Here is a 21,162-nt window from a genome sequence, read left to right as displayed (position 1 = left end):
GAGGTGGCTTACAAAATACTCGTTCGACCTATGCTTGAGTATTGCTCATCAGTGTGGGATCCGTACCAGATCGGGTTGACGGAGGAGATAGAGAAGATCCAAAGAAGAGTGGCGCGTTTTGTCACAGGGTTATTTGGTAACCATGATAGCGTTATGGAGATGTTTAGCAAACTCAAGTGGCAGACTCTGCAAGAGAGGCCCTCTGCATCGCGGTGTAGCTTGCTCGCCAGGTTTCGAGAGGGTGCGTTTCTGGATGAGGTATCGAATATATTGCTTCCCCCTACTTATACCTCCCGAGGAGATCACGAATGTAAAATTAGAGAGATTCGAGCGCGCACGGAGGCTTTCAGACAGTCGTTCTTCCCGCGAACCATATGCAACTGGAATAGAAAAGGGAGGTAATGACAGTGGCACGTAAAGTGCCCTCTGCCACACACCATTGCGTGGCTTGCGGAGTATAAATGTAGCTGTAGATGTAGAACAAACACCTACAATTACCATTTTAAAAGTCCCAATAGTGGGAAATGAAACGGGGAGGTGTTGAAGCTGGCATGTGAGTGGAAAAACCATCCAGGCATTCACTTGTAACATGTCTTCCTGCAGAGGTTGCAAGCCACAAATGAGAGCAGACCGGGGAGGGAGGGGGGGGGGGGGGCGAGAGAGAGAGAGAGAGGGAGAGAGAGAGAGAGAGAGAGAGAGATTCATCAGCCAGTGTTAAAATGTTGTGCCCCTATCAATCATGTTGTTGCAGTGGCAATGACTGTTAGCTAATGAGACGAGAAAGTGACCCTGTGGGTTGGCAAAGGAGTGCTCAAAGATAGTGCTGGACATAACATTTTCATCTAAGTGCAAAACATTATCAAAGCTGTCAACACTAATAACCGAGCATTATGTTACTCGGTATTTAATATGTGACTCTCAGATATTTTGTGTGAAATGAATATAATTGAAAGCACATGAGTGCAGTTATCAAAGGAAGTAACCATTTTCGTGATCTCTCTCTTTTGGGAAAAAGCCATCAATAATCTTGTGGAGCAGGAGTTTGTCATCTTCTTCATATGCTTCTTGGTAAACCATTGCAACCTCATGGTTTGCCTTGACTAAATAACACCGTACTGTAATTTCCTCTAATAACTTTATTTAGGTGATGGAAATTGTCTGCTGCTTTCCCTGGTTACCATAAGGCGGTGATGGGTAGGTGACTGCTTAGGAAATTTTTTCATGTGGCTCTAAATATGGTTGGCATGTCATATCATGCCCATTTACTTATTCACAGAACACACACCTTTTGGATGGTTATCTGACTGGAATTGTTTGACGTTTGTTGAAAAACACTGATCCAAAAGCAGTTCTTCTGAACCATGTTTTTACTGTATAAAATGTAACTAATGCAAGGAAATGGTAACTCAAGAGGTGTGCCCTTATGCTTTGCTATCAGCAGTCAACAAAATTCTGAGGATGAAACTGTTTGCAAGTAAGGTGCATCCAGCACATTCTGCCAATTTAAAATCTAAACTAATTGCACTTCGTGTCTACATAAATAAAAGTGACACATGTCTCTGATGGCACTGGGTTCAAGTGAAATAACTGCTTCTACAACCTAAGCTTTTTTATTCCTGGCAGAACTGATGAATAACATGTTGAAAAGAGAAGAAATAACACAATAGGTCATCAGCGTGTGAAATTGTCCCCATTTACGTTAATGGGAAAGCTCTTAAATATAACACCAGTTTCTCTTTTCCTTTCACCTTGGAGGGGGGGGGGGGGGGAGGGAAAGGGAGGACGAGAGAGAGGGGGGGCTATTAACATTACTGGGGTTAAAGGTTTTCAAAATTAACTACAACCACTCGTCTTTTGTGATGGCTCAATTTTTATTTTACAATGACTTGTTTCAAGATGCCTTTATACTGCCTGATGATGAGCCCTAGGTTACTTGAAGCTGATCATAGTAAAATAAAAGTTGAACCCTCACAAAAGGCAAAAGGTTGCAGTTATTTCTGAAAACCTGTATCAATTTGTCGCAGTGTTCTACTATCATAATGCATAAAAGTCTTGTTGCTATAGTTTTCAGTATTTCTGTTGTTTTGAAGCAAGATGCCTCTTGGTCTCAAATGATGCTAGATATTGTTAGCTTGAACTAAGAATTCTTTTACTACTTGTATGTACTTCCCAGCCATATGCATAGAAATTTATTTGCATGACCTTTGATCCTATATAGAAGTTTTCATTTATCTGTCTACCAACGAAAATGTAGTTAACTTTAATAAAATGGTAATTGACAGGTAAATGTATCAAGAGCACTGAAATTGTCAAGATATGCTTAATAATTCCAAGTATTCGACAATTGAGAAAATTTTGTCTGTAAACTACAGAAAGCATTTTTGTTGAATAGTATTATAGGGTAATGTGTGATGATGATGATAATAATAATAATAATAATAATAATAATAATAATAATAATAGTAACAACAACAACAACAACAACACACTTAGTTTTTCTGTCTGAATTTTGACACTAAACTTTTTGTGTTACCACGCAGACTATGTGATTGCTATAGTATCCTTGACGTTTTCTATTTCACCATGAAGTGAGCAGTTGTTTTGAGTTATGTGTATAAATGTACATAAATCTCTTGCAATTTAATATTAAGAACTATTTTCAGGTGTGATTATAACATTTGTCTTCAATAGCCTGCAGAATGCACATTTGTTTGTTTTTATTCTTCAGATAAACTATTTAGGAAGTACCACTTCATACGGTTACTTCTGTCACATGACTTTGTCTTTAATGGTGCATGGGAAGTAAAGGTATGTTGGAATTTTCACTTGACTGCTTCTTGAAAGTTTTGCTGTATATCTTAGAACAAAGAACTTAGCACTGCAGAATTTGTTTAGCCTGTTAATTGAGTGCATGCTACTTGTACTGTAGTAGTAGTAGTAGTAGTAGTAGTAGTAGTAGTAGTTTTGATAAGTGGTAACTAAATCTAACAGTAGCTAACATGTAAATGGATGGAACTGTACAATCTGTACATAGTATCACAGATTATTAATAAATTTATTAAGGTATTGGTAACGTGACTGTAGGAGCATTATACACAATTCTAAGAACATAATTGTCAAAATAACTTTTTATAATCTGAACCTCATATCCATGAATTAGAAATTGTTGGCAGTAATTTTTGCAGATGCTTGCTACATTTGGTAGAAGACCAATTTCTGGTTAAGGTAAATAAAGTTCTGTATTGCAGCAACATTTTTGTAAAACTGTCCTGCAGATAGAGTACCTATGTTGGGGGAGGGGGAGGGGAGGAGGGAGAGACTTTGGCCAAGCTTATAGGAGCAAGAATTTATCTGATGTGGATAACTACTTCTAAATGTTTGAGCTTTCAGGACATTGCCCTGACTGAATGTAGATGAGAAATAGGTGCAAACAAAGAAAAAGATGATTGTTAGATAAAAAAAAAACAAAAAAAAAAAACCTATGTAGTATGAGCCGCCTCCTGTGTAATGTATTCACTAAAATTATAACCTACTAAATAGAAAAACCATTGCTTTTTAAGCATGCAAAGTAATGAGCTGGCTTTCAAAGGGGATGTGGCACAGTGGACTATTTGCATGTTGCTAACAAAATTATAGTGTAAAGCAATGAGTGTGAATTACCATTTTGTCTATTGACAAGTTCCAAGAAAATCTGCACTAGTATTCAGAAACAAGATATCGATTGAACCAGTGCTACTATGCTATAAAATAAATTCATCAGTGCTACAGCGTACTTTAAACTTGATCAAGATAGTAAGAAATGTACAATTGAAAGAGGAGTCAGGGAGGAGGGTATTTTGTGTAACCAAGGCTTTTCTCTGCAACACTAGAGAACCCTTAAGACAGGAAAACAGAAGGAATGTGTATTAATGGAACTTTCTTGAACCATCCAATAGAGTAAGTGTGGAGGCAGACCTGAAAAGTAGTTGTAATAAGGCTAAAATAATGCACAGAAACATACAGGCCTGAAAATTAGTTATAATAAGGCTAAAATAATGCGCAGAAACATACAGAAAAGAAAATATTAAAGTTGACCCTGAACCAGTAGAGTTTGTTTATTTATGGTTATTGGGAACAAAAGTTGGATGGGCAGAATAAGACAGAGTAAAACTGGCCTGGCGTGCTTTTGGTAAACTAATTAGGGGCCCTAAAGCAAGTTTCTGTTATCACTAACAAGGGAAGTCTACAGTCAGCAGTGTACAGTAGCAGTTTTGACTTAAGGTTGTGAATGTGGACTTACAATGCAAAAACCATATAAATGTTGAGGGTTGTTTAGTGATCACTGGAGAGATGTTTATCAGGAATTTTTAAGAGAACAAAACAAAGAAATTTATCTGGAAACAGTCTGGAATGGAAGATGCAATTATGGCTCTCATGAAAATCAAATGAAAGTGAGTTCGACTTACTGCCCAGTGAACACCTGGTAGGTGGACTGAGGAGATTGTTTGCTGGACTGAAAGAGATAAGACAGAACTGAGATGAACTATTTGTTAAGGTCATTACAAAACATACAGGAGCTACATGAATGCAAATAGCTGAAGCCAATAGGGTATGGAGAAGTCTGGAGGAGGCCTTTATCATGCAGTTAATGTAAAATTGTTGCTTCTGCTGACGAGGATGCTGATGATCATATATCAGTTAATAACAATACATTTGTTGTATGGGCTATCATCTACACAACCAGAAGAAAAGGATGTGATAAGTCTATTTTCTTATTGTTCCTATATGATTGTGGCTTTGAAGCAGATGTCATACAGAGAAAAAGTGTTTTTCACAGTTGGATCTAAGATAAGAGTAAATAATCTAAATTTACTTGAGTGAGTTTGGAACAATCAATACAATTGGATTTCTGTACCATTCTTAAAATTGACAAAAATATATGATGTTAAAATGTTTAAATCTTTGAACTGGCATGCTGACATCTTCTCTCTCTCTCATATGTGTGACACATGAAGTTTAGCTGTTATGAGATGTTCTGCCAGTAGTAGATCTTGGGATTTGACACTAAATAAGTAAAATATTGGTATGTCTCACTTTTCTTGAGAAATTGAAAAGAAAGTGTTAAAAACATACTGATATTCAGTTTTGCTCGCAGATCTGTTAAGTAGTTACACAGGGATGCATAGAATTCTTTACCATGTGTTTATAAACAGATTTAGAGAAGATCAATAATTGTAGATTTGAGGTCTCTTTAATCTACATTGTGAACGATTGATGATAACACTGCTGCCACTCATACTATCATATTATTAAAAAAATCTATGATGTTAGAGAAATGCTTGTGCAGAATAAAGACCAATCTGAATGGGAAATAACAGTTGAATGTTAAATCAACACACTTGTCAAGCACACACATAACTCGTTATGTACAAAGTGCAAGTAAGACTGTACTGGGCAGTTTCTTGTTACAGGTTTTTTTTTCCCAGATAATACAGTGTTTCTGTTGCATTGCGTAATTAACAACTTTTGTTTTTTTTCATATTGTTTGTCTGCCTCCTTTGCTTTGGGAAAGTATTTTTGTCAGCTTTAATGTTAATCTAGTGCTAAGACTAACACATGGTCATATTCTGTGATGTATTGTTTCTTTTTTAAGACTACAGAAAGATGTTCATAATTCCGTTAATATACTCATTTGCTTGCCTGATTCCAGGGTTGTGGAATCTCCTTATTTTTCCCTGTGTTACAGAAAATTATGTATAGTGTATTAATATTACAAATTCATCAATGAGCAATGAAACAAATGTAATTTTATGTCAACTTTTCTGATGCATGTTACTGACACTAATCAGGTGATCTGCTTAATAATAAACCTGTACAGTATAGCCTGTAAAGTATGACTAAGTGCAGTATACACCTAGTAATTGTTATAACCTTTAATCACCAATAATTGCGTGGATATTCAAACACACTCACATAGAAACAATAGCTGGTCACATGATAACAACTCAGTATCTCTTATTCAACTGCCGTGCCGTGACATGCGGCCGGCGCCGTTCGTAGCTAGGTGGCGCTTCCGCGCTCAGCCGAGTTGCGGAGCGCCTCTATCGCTGTTTGCGCGTACTGTCGTGGCGGCACTGTTAAATGTCATGGCACTGTCACTTTTCCTCCCTTGAAAAAAAAAAAACACTCACTTCCTTGGAGACATGGACAGTGTGGAGACATCCATGGCCTCTTGTGAGGCCCCGAGAAGATCCCGTGGAGAGACACGAGAGAGTGGTCGAAAATGTCCAGGACAGAAGCTCGTGCGTGGAACGTGCCTTCTGGACGAGATGATGGGTGAAAACTCCGGAGCAGCATCCATAGGTGTCGTGGACCTGGGGGTGCGCTCCAGCGAGATGGGTCCCAGAGAAGGCGGCGTCGTGACTGGGGCCGGTTCCGGCGTACTCGGAAGCGGTAGCAATGTCGGCTGCATCAACACGTACAGTAGATCGGCAGCAGCGACAGGACTGGCTTCTCGGGCTGGTGGAGGCGAAGGAAGGGGCGGTGGCACCGGCGTGGCCACCACTCGTGGTCGCATCTGGTCGTAATGGCGAACAACCATGCCGTTGTCAGTACGTATTTCACAAAGCCGGTGGCCGCGAAGAGCCTTGACCACCCCTGGAATCCATTTAGGGCGAGATCCATACCCTCGTGCCCACACGTCGGCACCCACCGAGTATTTTCCCGCACTAGGGGACACAGCACAAGGCCTGACAGGGTGAAGCAGGTGCAGTAGAGTGCGCGGTTGGCGGCCATGCAAGAGTTCAGCAGGGCTGCGATCACCCAGAGGCATGAAGCGATAAGAACTCAGAAACTGCAGCAGAGCGTCATCTGTGGAAAAATCACTAAGGAATTTTTTCATCTGGCCTTTGAAAGTGCGGACAAGGCGCTCGACCTCCCCTTTCGATTGCGGATGGAAGGGCGTGTGCTGTAACATGATGAATCCCTTGTCCAGTACAAAAATCATGGAAGGCCTGCGAAGAGAACTGAGGGCCATTGTCTGTGACGATCATGGATGGAAGACCTTCTAGTGCAAAGATTTTGGACAAAGCCAGCATCATCGCTGCAGTGGTGGGCGAAGGACATCAAACAACAAACGGAAACTTCGAGAAGGCGTCAATCAACAGTAGCCAATAAGTACCGAGGAAGGGGCCGTCAAAGTCAGCGTGCACCTGTTCCCATGGCTGTGCCGGATCAGGCCACGGAGAGGGCATTGTACGAGATGCAGCCAGTTGTTGAGCACACTGACCACACGCAGCAACCATGTGGGTGATGTCCGAATCAATACCCGGCCAATAAACGTGCCTGCGGGCCAGGAACTTAGTCCGAGAAATACCCCAATGGCCTTCATGCAACAGTTTGAGAACATCTTTGCGAAGAGAGGCTGGCACCACGACCCGTGAAGATGCGCCATCCGTGGCCAGAAGAACAACACCATCATGAACAGACAGACGAAGGCGCAAGGAATGGTAGTTGCGAAGGGGATCCGATGCCCGGACCTTGGTCCTGTCCGGCCAACCCCGTTGAACAAAACTGATCACCTGACGCAGGACCGGGTCCCGCGCAGTAGCTGACGCGACCTGCGAACCTGTAAGTGGAAAACCCTCGACCGCATGAAGTTCTTCCTCATCAATGTGGAAACAGAGTAGTTCATCACGATCGAAAACCGGGTCAGGGCCCATCGGCATTCGCGACAATGCGTCAGCGTTGGCGTGCTGGGCCGTGGGGCGATAGTGAATCTCATAGTGAAAACGAGACAAGTATAAGGCCCAACATTGCAGGCGGTGAGCTACCTTATCCGATGGGCTGAACAGAGACACCAGCGGCTTGTGGTCGGTGATGAGGTGAAACTTAGAACCATACAAAAAAACGCTGAACTTTTTTAGAGCATAAATGATAGCGAGCGCCTCCTTTTCGATTTGAGAGTAACGCCGTTGCGCATCGTCGAGGGTCTTGGAAGCATAGGAGATGGGTCGTTCTGATCCATCCTCATACCGATGGGCAAGAACAGCCCCTAGGCCGTACTGTGACGCGTCAGTCGCCAGAACCAAGTGCTGACCCGGACGGAATGTGGCAAGACAAGGCGCCGACTGCAAATGAGCCTTCAGGTGGACAAAAGCCTGCTCACACTCGTCGGACCAACAGAAAGGGACGTTTTTGCGTAACAGCTGATGCAGAGGATGAGCTACCGCCGCCGCGGATGGAATGAATTTGTGATAATAAACAATCTTGCCTAGAAACGCCTGAAGTTCTTTGACCGTAGACGGCCGGGGTAGAGTGTTAATGGCTGCAACGTGCTGACGTAGAGGACATATACACTCACGGGACAAGTGGAAACCAAGATACACAATGGAGGGTTGGAAGAACTGTGACTTGCCCAGATTGCACCTCAATCCAGCCGAATGCAAAACCCGAAACAGTGAACGCAAATTGCAAAGGTGCTCCTCAGTGGAGGCCCCCGTGACAACAATGTCATCCAGATAGTTTATGCAGCCGGGAACGGAAGCCGTGAGCTGTTCCAAAAACCGCTGAAAAATGGCCGGCGCGCTAGCGATGCCAAATGGTAACCGCTGGTACTGATACAACCCACAAGGAGTGTTGATGATGAGAAATTCCTTGGAAGAAGCATCCAACGGCAACTGATGGTACGCCTCCGATAAATCAAGTTTGGAAAAGAACTGGCCCCCAGCGAGCTTGGTAAATAACTCCTCAGGATGGGGAAGAGGATAAGTGTCAATGAGGCTCTGAGCGTTGACAGTGGCTTTAAAATCACGACACAATCACAGACTCCCGTTTGGTTTAGAAACCACCACGATTGGCGATGCCCATTCGCTGGAGGTAACAGGAAGAAGAATCCCAGAAGCCGTTAACCTGTCTATCTCAGCCCTGACAGGTGCACGCAACGCCACCGGAATAGGGCGTACCCGGAAAAACTTAGGGCGAGCTGTAGGTTTAAGAGTAATGTGGGCTTCAAAATCCTTGGCATGGCCCAGACCAGCAGAGAACACGGATGAAAATTCAGAACACAATCCATCCAGCTGTTGATACGGAATATCCTCAGATATGAGGTGCACATCATCATCAATGGAGAACCCGAACAACTGGAAAGCATCATAACCGAACAGGTTTTCAGTGCCCGCATGATTCACCACATGAAATGTGAGGGACCTAACAACAGACTTGTAGGCAGTGGAAGCATCAAACTGGCCAATGATAGGAATTTTCTGTTTATTGTAAGTTCTCAGATGTCGCGTAACTGGAGACAAGGGAGGGGAGCCCAACTCCAAATATGTGCAAGAATTAATGAGAGTTACTGCAGAGCCAGTGTCCACTTGCATGCGAATGTCTTTATCCAGAACATGAACAGTAACAAGCAACTTATTTGGTTGAGAAAGCACACAGTTAACATCCATGTCCGATGCCTCGTCCTCGTCAACAGGAACTTTAGGGGACTGACACACAGAAGCAATGTGGCCTTTTTTCCTACATGAATTACACGTGGCCCAACGTTTTGGACACGCGGCCCTGTCATGCTGTATGAAACAATGTGGACACGAAGGAAGTGCGGAACGAACCTGCTTCTGGGGTTGCTGTTTTCACTGCGAGCGTTGCGGCCCAACGCGACGTTGTTTATGCGAGTGAACCGCCGCCACATCTTCGTACTCCTGTGAAACAGGCAAATTGTCCGTGTCGAAAGTTGACTGTACAGCGCCTACATCACACCACGCGTCTATTTGCGCGCCAGCAGCGTGAGACACTTCAAAGGATTGAGTGATGCTTAGAGCTTCCGACAACGACGGGTTTGGCAGTTGTAGGGCACGTTGCCGAACTTCTTTATCAGGAGCAAGCTGTAGAATAGCATCCCTAACCATTGAATCAGCATAAGACTCATGATGAGTGTCCGTGACAAACTGACATTTCCTACTCAGACCGTGTAGTTCCGCTGCCCAAGCCCGGTAAGATTGATGGGGCTGTTTATGACACCGGTAGAATGCCATGCGGGCAGCAACGACATGGCTGTTTTTTTGGTAATAGTTAGACAATAAGTCACACATTTCTTGGAAGGACAGAGAGGCAGGTTCCCGCAGAGGGGCTAATTGAGATAGCAGCTGATAGATCCGTGGGGAAATCCAAGATAGAAATAACGACTTACACATAGGAGCGTCGACAACGCCAAAAGCCAAGAAGTGTTGCCGCAAACGCTTCTCAGAATCCTCCCAGTCTTCAGCAGCCTCGTCTTAAGGAGGGAATGGAGGCACAGAAGAGGAAGACAGACAATGAGTAAGCAACGTCGACAACGCCTGAATAGCAGCCGTCAGCTGTGTTTGTTGTTCAATGAGCGCTTGCATAAGCTGTTCCATGTCTGCCCCGTCACGAACACACAAATCCACAACGCAGTGAAAATATCCGACCTCGTCGCCAAAAAGTGTTATAACCTTTAATCACCAATAATTGCGTGGATATTCAAACACACTCACTTAGAAACAATAGCTGGTCACATGATAACAACTCAGTATCTCTTATTCGACTGCCGTGCCGTGACATGCGGCCGGCGCCGTTCATAGCTAGGTGGCGCTCCCGTGCTCAGCCGAGTTGCGGAGCGCCTCTATCGCCGTTTGTGCGTACTGTCGTGGCACTGTCACAACAGTAATGAATGTGTGTGTGTGTGTGTGTGTGTGTGTGTGTGTGTGTGTGTGTGTGTGTGTGTGTGTACAGTGGGAGAAAAGATATTAGGGTGGTATGCGGAAATGGATTTATAGACAGCAAAAGAAAATACTTTGTTGACACACACACACACACACACACACACACACACACACACACACACACACACACACACACACACACTTGTGTAAAATGATATTAAAATTAACTGCTTGTAACTGTTGTTACAAACCTTCTGCTGTGCAAACTTGCTGTTCTAATTTTTCAGTACAACAAAAATATGTCATTGCTGTTCCAGAGGCTTCCTTCACTTTTTGGTGCTAAAACTTGATCATTATATTCAGCTTGGAGAATTAAAGTTGAATAAATAAAGATATGTTGCACATAAGCCAAAAGATAAATATATTGCTCTCATTTTGGTTTCATCTTTGGTCACTATTTCCTTGCTTTCCTTTGGGTTTATTAAAAAAAATTGAGCAGGCCCAGCATAGTAAAATACAAATTGCTATTTAGAAATGCTGTCTCTACATATTAGTGCCCAGTTGGAAATCACTGAGGGCTGTGGCAACTTTGTAAATGGTCAAAATGATGTCAGTCCTCCTGCAGACTAGACCTATGCTCATTGTGTGTGAGTGAACGAGTGAGTGAGTGAGTTTGTTAGTTACATATTCCACGGATCATATTGCATGACAGATCGTAATGATGCAGAACGAGTCATTTTACATTCACGTTGCAAATTAACTTCTGTAGATGGTTACATTCTGACTATTTTGAGTTAGTAATTCCTATCCACCATCTTTTACACATTACAGTAGCAGTAATTCTTCTACATAATAGGAGGAGTTGTCTAGGAGAAAATTTCCCAGTTTTCAAACTTCATGTTGCTGTCAATCAGACATTTTATATCACTGGATAAATGCTCAAAAATTTTTGTTGCAGCATTGTGCACTCCTTTTTGTGCTAAAGATGACCTTAATTTGGAGTAATGAATGCCATTTTTCCTCCTGGTATTGTAATTATGTATGTCATTGTTCCCTTTTGAACTGTAGCAGATTATTTACAACAAACTTCATGAGGAAATAAATATACTATGAAGCAGTAGTCAGAATGCCCAACTCCTTAAACAGGTGTCTACAAGATGATCATAAGTGAACAGCACATATTATTCTTATAGCACATTTTTGCACAATGAACATTGGAATGCTGGTTTGGCTACAACCTGACTATCTGACTAGTGCCCCCCCCCCCCCCCCTCACACACACACACAAAGGTAAACTTTTCACTCTTCAGCTGTGTGATATTATATGATGTTTGCTATGGCTGGCAGATTTTCTGGATTTTGGGTACAGAATCAGAGACTTCAGCATATAAATTGCAAGATGCAGATATACTAACACCTTGCAGGTAAGAGAGCTCACTACACTGGGGAAGTATTGTTGACTATTAAAAAAGTGTGAATATATCAAGATGTTTTGATTTAAATGTCTTTCAAGCTGCCATATGAGTTGAAAAGTTAGTTCCCTTCTTTTACATCCCAAACTCAGCCCAGGACATATTCGCCGTTTTTGTGCTATGATAGGAGCGTTTTTAATTCTTGTTCCTAATTTTACCCTACCATAATTTGGCATTATACTGCCATAGCTTGGCAATCGATGTATATTTTTGTTGATTCAAGCGACATGATCCCATATAGGTTTTTGTTGTTGTAATTTGAAACATGTTGCTTGAGTTGGGCATTGTTAATCCGGTTCCTGTATGACTACTTATCTGGTATGGCTGAACCTGTCCCATATAGCCTACTGTGTGCTCAGAGCACACAAGCCTCAACAATCATCAGAGTCAAATGCCCGCAGAAAGTTTCTTATCTTACTTATATGTTGTTTTAATTTTTTATTATTTTGTTTTATGTTTTTTAATCTTTTATTGTTTTTTAATTGTTTCTATTTTGTAGGTACACACATTTTATTTATATACACGTGAGACTGTACATGTAAACATCTGAAAAATAACCTATGTACTTAACACAGTGCAAATGAAATATTAAATATTGTGCAAAGTTTATGATAATCATTTACGTAAATAGTTTCTGTTACGTAGATAAACTTAAGACCAGGTTACTTAGATAAACTTACTTATAAGCTTACTAATCACATGCTCAATGTTTCACACAACAATTAATAAACTACTGAAAAGCGTACATCTTGTTATTATCTCTTATCTTAATATTTTTGTCACTTTTTATCTATAGTACGCAATAACAAAAACCAAAATTAAGAGACCACCACTAGATAAATTCAGGTGAATAATTTTGGCACGAAACGTTGCACTAACCTATTTAAATTAAGTAGAATTGGTAGATTTAAGGTTATCTTTTTTTTTTCTTTTTACAATCATTTTCATAGCAATTTTTGGGTTGGTTTAATTTTCTGCGTGGTCATCGATGAAGCTTAAAATGCTCATTCAAACATTATATCGATTACTACAGGGGTGGGCACAATTCTGATTTGGTACATGCATTGTTTTACATGTCCAAAGATTTTTTTATGATTTTAAGCCACTGTTGAATGAAATCTTCAACATATGAGTACAAGCAACAAAATGGTATTTAGTCTGTAATAAACACTTTCTTAAATTATATTAAGATGCAGCACTTAAAATGGAACACATTTCTGTGAGAGACAGTTTCATGTGCAGGCATGATCTTTTGCACATAAAACCCAAATTATGAAAAATTTGTACAGGTACTTCCTACAGTTACTGTATATAATTTTTTTTGCAATCTGTACCACTTTAAACTGTCTCAGCCCATGAGATTTGCATAAAACTAGATTTTACATGCATTTTATGTGCAACTGTAGACAGCTATATCATGGCAAAGGATAAAACTTTCACAAAACAACAGGATGACCATTAATTACATGTATTTGCCTACCTTCTTAGAAAATTTGAACTGATTCACCCAAGTTCAAAACATATAAGTGGCATGTGTAAAAAAAGAAAAAAAAAAAAAAAAAAAAAATGTTTTTCACATAAAATCCAAATGAAGCTAGATTTTTGGAAGCAAGTTTTCAATTTCATTGTGAAAATGCATTTTTTGTTTGTTTGATTCACTTTAAGCTGTTTTTGTGTATTCAGTTCATGTAAGAACGAATTTTACATATTATCTTTGGCTTGAGTTTCAACCATCATATCTCAACAACGGATATAGATTATGGGATTTAAAAAATTGTTTTGACTTTATCCATTCATCTCTCTGTGCAAAGTTTGAACTGATTTGCCCAAGTATAGAGTGTGTGCTTCAAAAACCTCCCAGCAAATGTGTTTGTGGATGTAAAATTCAAACGAAGCAAGACCTTAGACCAAACTTAGACACAGCAGTGGGCCAAATTTGAACCATCAGTCTGATTCCAGTCCAGAGTTATTGAAGGGTGATGGTTTTGGCGCATAAAATACGATTGAGGGTGAATGTTTTTGCACATAAAATCTGAATGGTGCCATTACATGAACATTAATTTCAGCCCAATGAAAATCTTTTGCAAAAGGAATTAATTGATTTGCACAATTTGCCAAGGTGCCAGCTCCAGTTTGTTGTTCAGACATTGCTTAACATACAGTAACATAGCTACAGTAAGACAGATATTTGAATGGCTATACCAATGGCTGCTGGCCTGTGTTAAACCAAAAACCTTTGACCTCATCTTCCTAGCAGCAAGAACTACTCCCCCCCCCCCCCCCCCCCCCCCCCCACAAACTGCAATTGTGTGTGAGGCCTTTTTCTCATTTCAGCACTTCCTTGGTGTAACTACATTTCTTAACATTAAATCTCTTGCCCCCTCCTCTTCTCCCCCGACATACATAAAGCTTATGACACGACCTGGTGATGTCATATCCTTGCCATATTGTATGAGTGGGGTCTCTGGGGCCCGCTCCCGATTTTTATCCAAAACTTTCTGTCACTCCGTACTTTCCGTGTTCAAGTTGGTGCCTCCCATAGTCCCCCCCCCCCCTCCCCCCCCCCCGTATTCAGGAAAATGGCATTCAGCAGGGTTCCGTATTGAGTGTGTCTCTATTTTTAGTGGATATTAACGGTCTATTAGCAGCTGTAGGGCCATTGGTCTCACCTTCCCTGTATGCGGATGTCTACTGCATTTCGTACTGCTCCACCAGTACTGGTGTTGCTGAGCGGCACCTGCAGGGAGCCATTCACAAGGCGCAGTCATGGGCTCTAGCCCACGGCTTCCAGTTTTCAGCCGCGAAGTCGTGTGTCATGCATTTATGTCGGTGTCACACCGTTCATCCAGAACCAGAACTTTACCTTAATGCCGATCCACTCACTGTAGTGGAGACATATCGATTGTTAGGACTGGTTTTTGATGCCCAATTGACTTGGCTACCTTACCTTAGTCAGCTTAAGCAGAAGTGCTGTCAGCACCTCAATGCCCTCCACTGCCTGAGCAACACCATCTTGGTCAATCCTGCCTTGACTATTTGAGTCCGGTTTATCATTCGGCGGTGCCCTCAATGTTGCATTTACTCAACCCAGAGCACCACTGTGGCGTTCACCTAGCGACGGGAGCTTTTAGAATGAGTCCAGTGACCAGTGCCCTGGTGGAGGCCAGAGTCCCTCCATTGAAGGTTAGACATGCGCAACTGCTTGCCAGTTACGTTGCACTCATTCGTAGTTCTCCTGCGCATCCACATTACCGTCTCCTTTTCCCAATCACGGTGCTTCATCTCCCGCATTGGCGGCCCAGGTCAGGGCTTAAGATTGCAGTTCCCACCTGGCCCCTTCTGTCTGAACTGGAGTCCTTCCTGTTACCTCCTCTCCTCGAGGTCCATCCACATACACCTAGACCGCAGATTCGTCTGGACCTTTTGCATGGCCCTAAGGACTCTGTTAACCCTGCGGCTCTCCGCTATCACTTCCTCTCAATTCTCGACATCTACCATGGCCATGAATTGGTTTACTCTAGCGGCTCGCTGGCTGATGGTCATTTAGGCTTTGCTTATGTTTGTGGAATACATATTGAACAGCACTCCTTGCCAAATGGCTGCAGTGTTTTCACTGCAGAGCTGGCAGCCATATCTCATGATCTTGAGCACATCCACTCATGCCCTGACGAGTCATTTCTCCTGTGTACTGACTCCTTGAGCTATTGACCAGTGCTACCCTCGCCATCCTTTGGTAGCGTCCATTCAGGAGTCCATCTATGCCCTGGAATGGTGTTTGTGTGGACCCCAGGACACGTCAGAATACCAGGCAATGAACTAGCTGACAGGCTGGCCAAACAGGCTAAGCGGAATTCTCTTCTGGAGATAGGCATTTTCGAAACTGACCTGCATTCTGACTTACGCTGCAGGTTTTTATGGCTTTGAGAGATGGAATGGCATAACAGTAGGCACAACAAACTGTGTGTCATTAAGGAGAATATGAATATGTGGAAGTCTTCCATGCGGTCCTCTCACAGGGAATCTGTTGTCCTCTGCTGGCTCTGCATTGGCCATATGTGGCTAACGCATGGTTACCTCCTCCATCGTGAGGACCCACCTCAGTGTCGCTGTGACTCACAAAAGGACGGTCCCCATCTCTTGCTGGACTGCCTACTTTTAACTTTCCCAACACCTTACCTTCGGTGTTGGGTGACAGTGCCTCAACAACAGCTCCAGTTTTACATTTTATTCGTGAGCGTAGGTTTTATCCTTTGATCTAAGTTTTAGCACATGTCCTTTCTCCCTTGGCGTCCTCCACCCAAGTGCAGAGTGGCTGGCTTCTCCTTTTTATTCTCATGGTCAGCCAGCCACGCTAATCTGCTCACTTGTATTGATCTCTTCTACATGTTTCTTGCACCTCTCTGTGGTTTTCTTGTCTGATTTTGTCCATTTTAGAGTTTGTGGTCCTTCTGTCATTCTTGTGGTTTTCTCCTTTCTTCGAGCTGTGTTTAGTATGTCTCAATTATTTTACTACCACCATAGTGGAATTATTTTAATCGGGACCGATGACCTAGCAGTTTGGCCCCTCCCCCTTATTTTAAACCAACCAACCAACCCTCTACCCTCTCCCCCACTCCCCTCCCCTCTACCTTCCCCACTCCCCTCCCCTCTACCTTCCCCACTCCCCCTCCCCTCTACCTTCCCCACTCCCCTCCCCTCCACCTCCCCCACACCCCTCCCGTCCACCTCCCCCACACACCTCCCCTCCACCTCCCCCACTCCCATCCCCCTCGATCTCTCCCTCCCCCACTCCCATCCCCCCCGACCTCCCCCTCCCCCACTCCCATCTTCGCGACCTCACCCTCCCCCACTCCCATCCCCCCCGACCTCCCCCTCCCCCACTCCCATCTTCGCGACCTCACCCTCCCCCACTCCCATCCTCGCGACCTCACCCTCCCCCACTCCCATCCTCGCGACCTCTCCCTCCCCCACTCCCATCCTCGCGACCTCTCCCTCCCCCACTCCCATCCCCGCGACCACTCCCTCCCCCACTCCCATCCCCGCGACCACTCCCTCCCCCACTCCCATCCCCCCGACCTCTCCCTCCCCAACTCCCCTCCCCCACTCCCATCCCCTCGACCACTCCCATCCCCGCGACCTCTCCCTCCCCCACTCCCATCCCTGCGACCTCTCCCTCCCCCACTCCCATTCCCGCGACCTCTCCCTCCCACACTCCCATCCCCTCGACCACTCCCATCCCCGCGACCTCTCCCTCCCCCACTCCCATCCCTGCGACCTCTCCCTCCCCCACTCCCATTCCCGCGACCTCTCCCTCCCACACTCCCATCCCCGCGACCTCCCCCTCCCCCACTCCCATCCCCCCGACCTCTCCCTCCCCCACTCCCATCCCCCCGACCTCTCCCTCCCCCACTCCCATCCCCCCGACCACTCCCATCCCCCCGACCACTCCCATCCCCCCGACCACTCCCATCCCCCCGACCACTCCCATCCCCCCGACCACTCCCATCCCCCCGACCACTCCCATCCCCCGACCACTCCCATCCCCCCCGACAACTCCCATCCCCCCGACAACTCCCATCCCCCCGACAACTCCCATCCCCCCGACAACTCCCATCCCCCCGACCACTCCCATCCCCCCGACCACTCCCATCCCCCCGACCACTCCCATCCCCCCGACCACTCCCATCCCCCCGACAACTCCCATCCCCCCGGCCTCTCCCTCCCCCACTCCCCTCCCCTCGACCCCCCTCCTCCACCCTTCCCCTCGACTCCCCTCCTCCACCCTTCCCCTCGACCCCCCTTCTCCACCCTTCCCCTCGACACCCATCCCGCACTCCCCTCCCCTCGACCCCCTCCCGCACTCCCCTCCCCTCGACCACCACCCGCACTTCCCTCCCCTCGACCCCCCTCCCGCACTCCCCTCCCCTCGACCCACCTCCCGCAGTCCCCTCCCTTCCCCTCCCCTCCCCTCCCCTCGACCCCCTCCCGCACTTCCCTCCCTCTTCCCTCCCTCTCCCCTCCCCTTGGCCCCTCCCGCACTTCCCTCCCCTCGACCCCCTCCCGCACTTCCCTCCCCTCGACTCCCTCCCGCACTTCCCTCCCCTCGACCCCCTCCCGCACTCCACTTCCCTCGACTCTGCGCAGTCCCCTCCCCTCGACACCGTGCAGTCCCCTCCCCTCGACACCGTGCAGTCCCCTCCCCTCGACACCGCGCACTCCCCTCCCCTCGACATCGCGCACTCCCCTCCCCTCGACATCGCGCACTCCCCTCCCCTCGACATCGCGCACTCCCCTCCCCTCGACATCGCGCACTCCCCTCCCCTCGACATCGCGCACTCCCCTCCCCTCGACATCGCGCACTCCCCTCCCCTCGACATCGCGCACTCCCCTCCCCTGCCCTCGACATCGCGCACTCCCCTCCCCTGCCCTCGACATCGCGCACTCCCCTCCCCTGCCCTCGACATCGCGCACTCCCCTCCCCTGCCCTCGACATCGCGCACTCCCCTTCCCTGCCCTCGACAAGTCGCACTCCCCTCCCCTGCCCTCGACATCGCGCACTCCCCTCCCCTCCCCTCGACATCGCGCACTCCCCTCCTCTCCCCTCGACATCGCGCACTCCCCTCCCCTCCCCTCGACATCGCGCACTCCCCTCCCCTCCCCTCGACATCGCGCACTCCCCTCCCCTCCCCTCGACATCGCGCACTCCCCTCCCCTCGACATCGCGCACCCCTCGACATCGCGCACTCCCCTCCCCTCGACCTCGCGCACTCCCCTCCCCTCGACCTCGCGCACTCCCCTCCCCTCGACCTCGCGCACTCCCCTCCCCTCGACCTCGCGCACTCCCCTCCCCTCCCCTCGACCTCGCGCACTCCCCTCCCCTCCCTCGACCTCGCGCACTCCCCTCCCCTCCCCTCGACCTCGCGCACTCCCCTCCCCTCCCCTTGACCTCGCGCACTTCCCTCCCCTCCCCTCGACCTCGCGCACTCCCCTCCCCTCCCCTCGACCTCGCGCACTCCCCTCCCCTCCCGTCGACCTCGCGCACTCCCCTCCCCTCCCCTCCCCTCGACCTCGCGCACTCCCCTCCCCTCCCCTCGACCTCGCGCACTCCCCTCCCCCGGTCCTCGCGCACTCCCCTCCCCCGGACCCCGCGCACTCCCCTCCCCCCGTCCCCGCGCACTCCCCTCCCCCCGTCCCCGCGCACTCCCCTCCCCCCGTCCCCGCGCACTCCCCTCCCCCCTCCCCCCGTCCCCGCGCACTCCCCTCCCCCCTCCCCCCGTCCCCGCGCACTCCCCTCCCCCCTCCCCCCGTCCCCGCTCACTCCCCTCCCCCCTCCCCCCGTCCCCGCTCACTCCCCTCCCCCCTCCCCCCGTCCCCGCGCACTCCCCTCCCCCCCTCCCCCCGTCCCCGCGCACTCCCCTCCCCCCCTCTCCCCGTCCCCGCGCACTCCCCTCCCCCCCGTCCCCGCGCACTCCCCACCCCCCCCTCCCCCCGTCCCCGCGCACTCCCCTCCCCCCCGTCCCCGCGCACTCCCCTCCTCCCCGTCCCCGCGCACTCCCCTCCTCCCCGTCCCCGCGCACTCCCCCCCCCCCGTCCCCGCGCACTCCCCTCCCCCCCGTCCCCGCGCACTCCCCTCCCCCCCGTCCCCGCGCACTCCCCTCCCCCCCGACCCCGCGCACTCCCCTCCCCCCCGTCCCCGCGCCCTCCCCTCCCCCCGTCCCCGCGCGATCCCCTCCCCCCCGTCCCCGCGCGCTCCCCTCCCCCCCGTCCCCGCGCGCTCCCCTCCCCCCCCGTCCCCGCGTGCTCCCCCCCGTCCCCGCGCGCTCCCCTCCCCCCCGTCCACGCGCACTGCCCTCCCCCCCGTCCCCGCGCGCTCCCCTCCCCCCGTCCCCGCGCGCTCCCCTCCCCCCCGTCCCCGCGCGCTCCCCTCCCCCCCGTCCCCGCGCGCTCCCCTCCCCCCGTCCCCGCGCGCTCCCCTCCCCCCGTCCCCGCGCGCTCCCCTCCCCCCCGTCCCCGCGCGCTCCCCTCCCCCCGTCCCCGCGCACTCCCCTCCCCCCGTCCCCGCGCACTCCCCTCCCCCCGTCCCCGCGCACTCCCCTCCCCCCGTCCCCGCGCACTCCCCTCCCCCCGTCCCCGCGCACTCCCCTCCCCCCGTCCCTGCGCACCCCGCCCGCTCCCCCTCCCCGCGCCCCGACCCCGCCCGCTCCCCCTCCCCTCGCCCCGACCCCGCCCGCTCCCCCTCCCCTCGCCCCGACCCCGCCCGCTCCCCCTCCCCTCGCCCCGACCCCGCCCACTCCCCCTCCCCTCGCCCCGACCCCGCCCGCTCCCCCTCCCCTCGCCCCGACCCCGCCCACTCCCCCTCCCCTCGCCCCGACCCCGCCCACTCCCCCTCCCCTCGCCCCGACCCCGCCCACTCCCCCTCCCCTCGCCCCGACCCCGCGCACTCCTCTCCCCTCGCCCCGACCCCGCCCACTCCCCCTCCCCTCGCCCCGACCCCGCCCACTCCCCCTCCCCTCGCCCCGACCCCGCCCACTCCCCCTCCCCTCCCCCCGCCCCGACCTCGCGCACCTCCCCTTGCCCCGACATCCAACTCTCCCGTCCCCTCCGCACGACATCCAACTCTCCCGTCCCCTCCGCACGACATCCAACTCTCCCCTCCCCTCCACCTCCACCTCCGACACTCCCCCCCCCGTCCACCTCCGTCACTCCCCTCCCGTCCACCTCCGTCACTCCCCTCCCGTCCACCTCCGTCACTCCCCTCCTCTCGACCTCACCCCCTCCCCTCCCCCATACCCCTTCCAGCGACCTCCCCCACTCCCCTCCCCTCCATCTCCCCCACATTCCTCCTATCTGCCTCCCGCACTCCCGTCCACTCTGCCTCCCCCACACCCATCCCCGCCCCCTCCTCCCACTCCACCTTGCCACCTTCCCCCCTATACCACCTCTGCCCCCCTACCCACCTCTGCCCCCTCTGCACCCCTACCCCCTCTGCACCCCTACCCCCTCTGCACCCCTACCCCCCTCTGCAC

General features: G+C 49.2%; 1 protein-coding gene across 4 annotated transcripts in view; it reads left to right on the top strand.

Moving 5' to 3' along the window:
• LOC124785632 (dihydroxyacetone phosphate acyltransferase) overlaps window positions 1-21,162 on the top strand; it is a 134,331-nt gene that overhangs the window by 49,640 nt on the left and 63,529 nt on the right. For all 4 annotated transcript variants that reach the window (XM_047254197.1, XM_047254196.1, XM_047254198.1 and 1 more), the window contains exon 10: window positions 2,729-2,808. In XM_047254197.1, coding sequence (XP_047110153.1) covers window positions 2,729-2,808 — 80 coding nt within the window. The remainder of the gene's footprint in view (window positions 1-2,728; window positions 2,809-21,162) is intronic.

Source organism: Schistocerca piceifrons, chromosome 1 (assembly GCF_021461385.2).
Source record: "Schistocerca piceifrons isolate TAMUIC-IGC-003096 chromosome 1, iqSchPice1.1, whole genome shotgun sequence".
NCBI classification, from domain to species: Eukaryota; Metazoa; Arthropoda; class Insecta; order Orthoptera; family Acrididae; genus Schistocerca; species Schistocerca piceifrons.
This window is presented reverse-complemented; position numbering and strand designations above follow the sequence as displayed.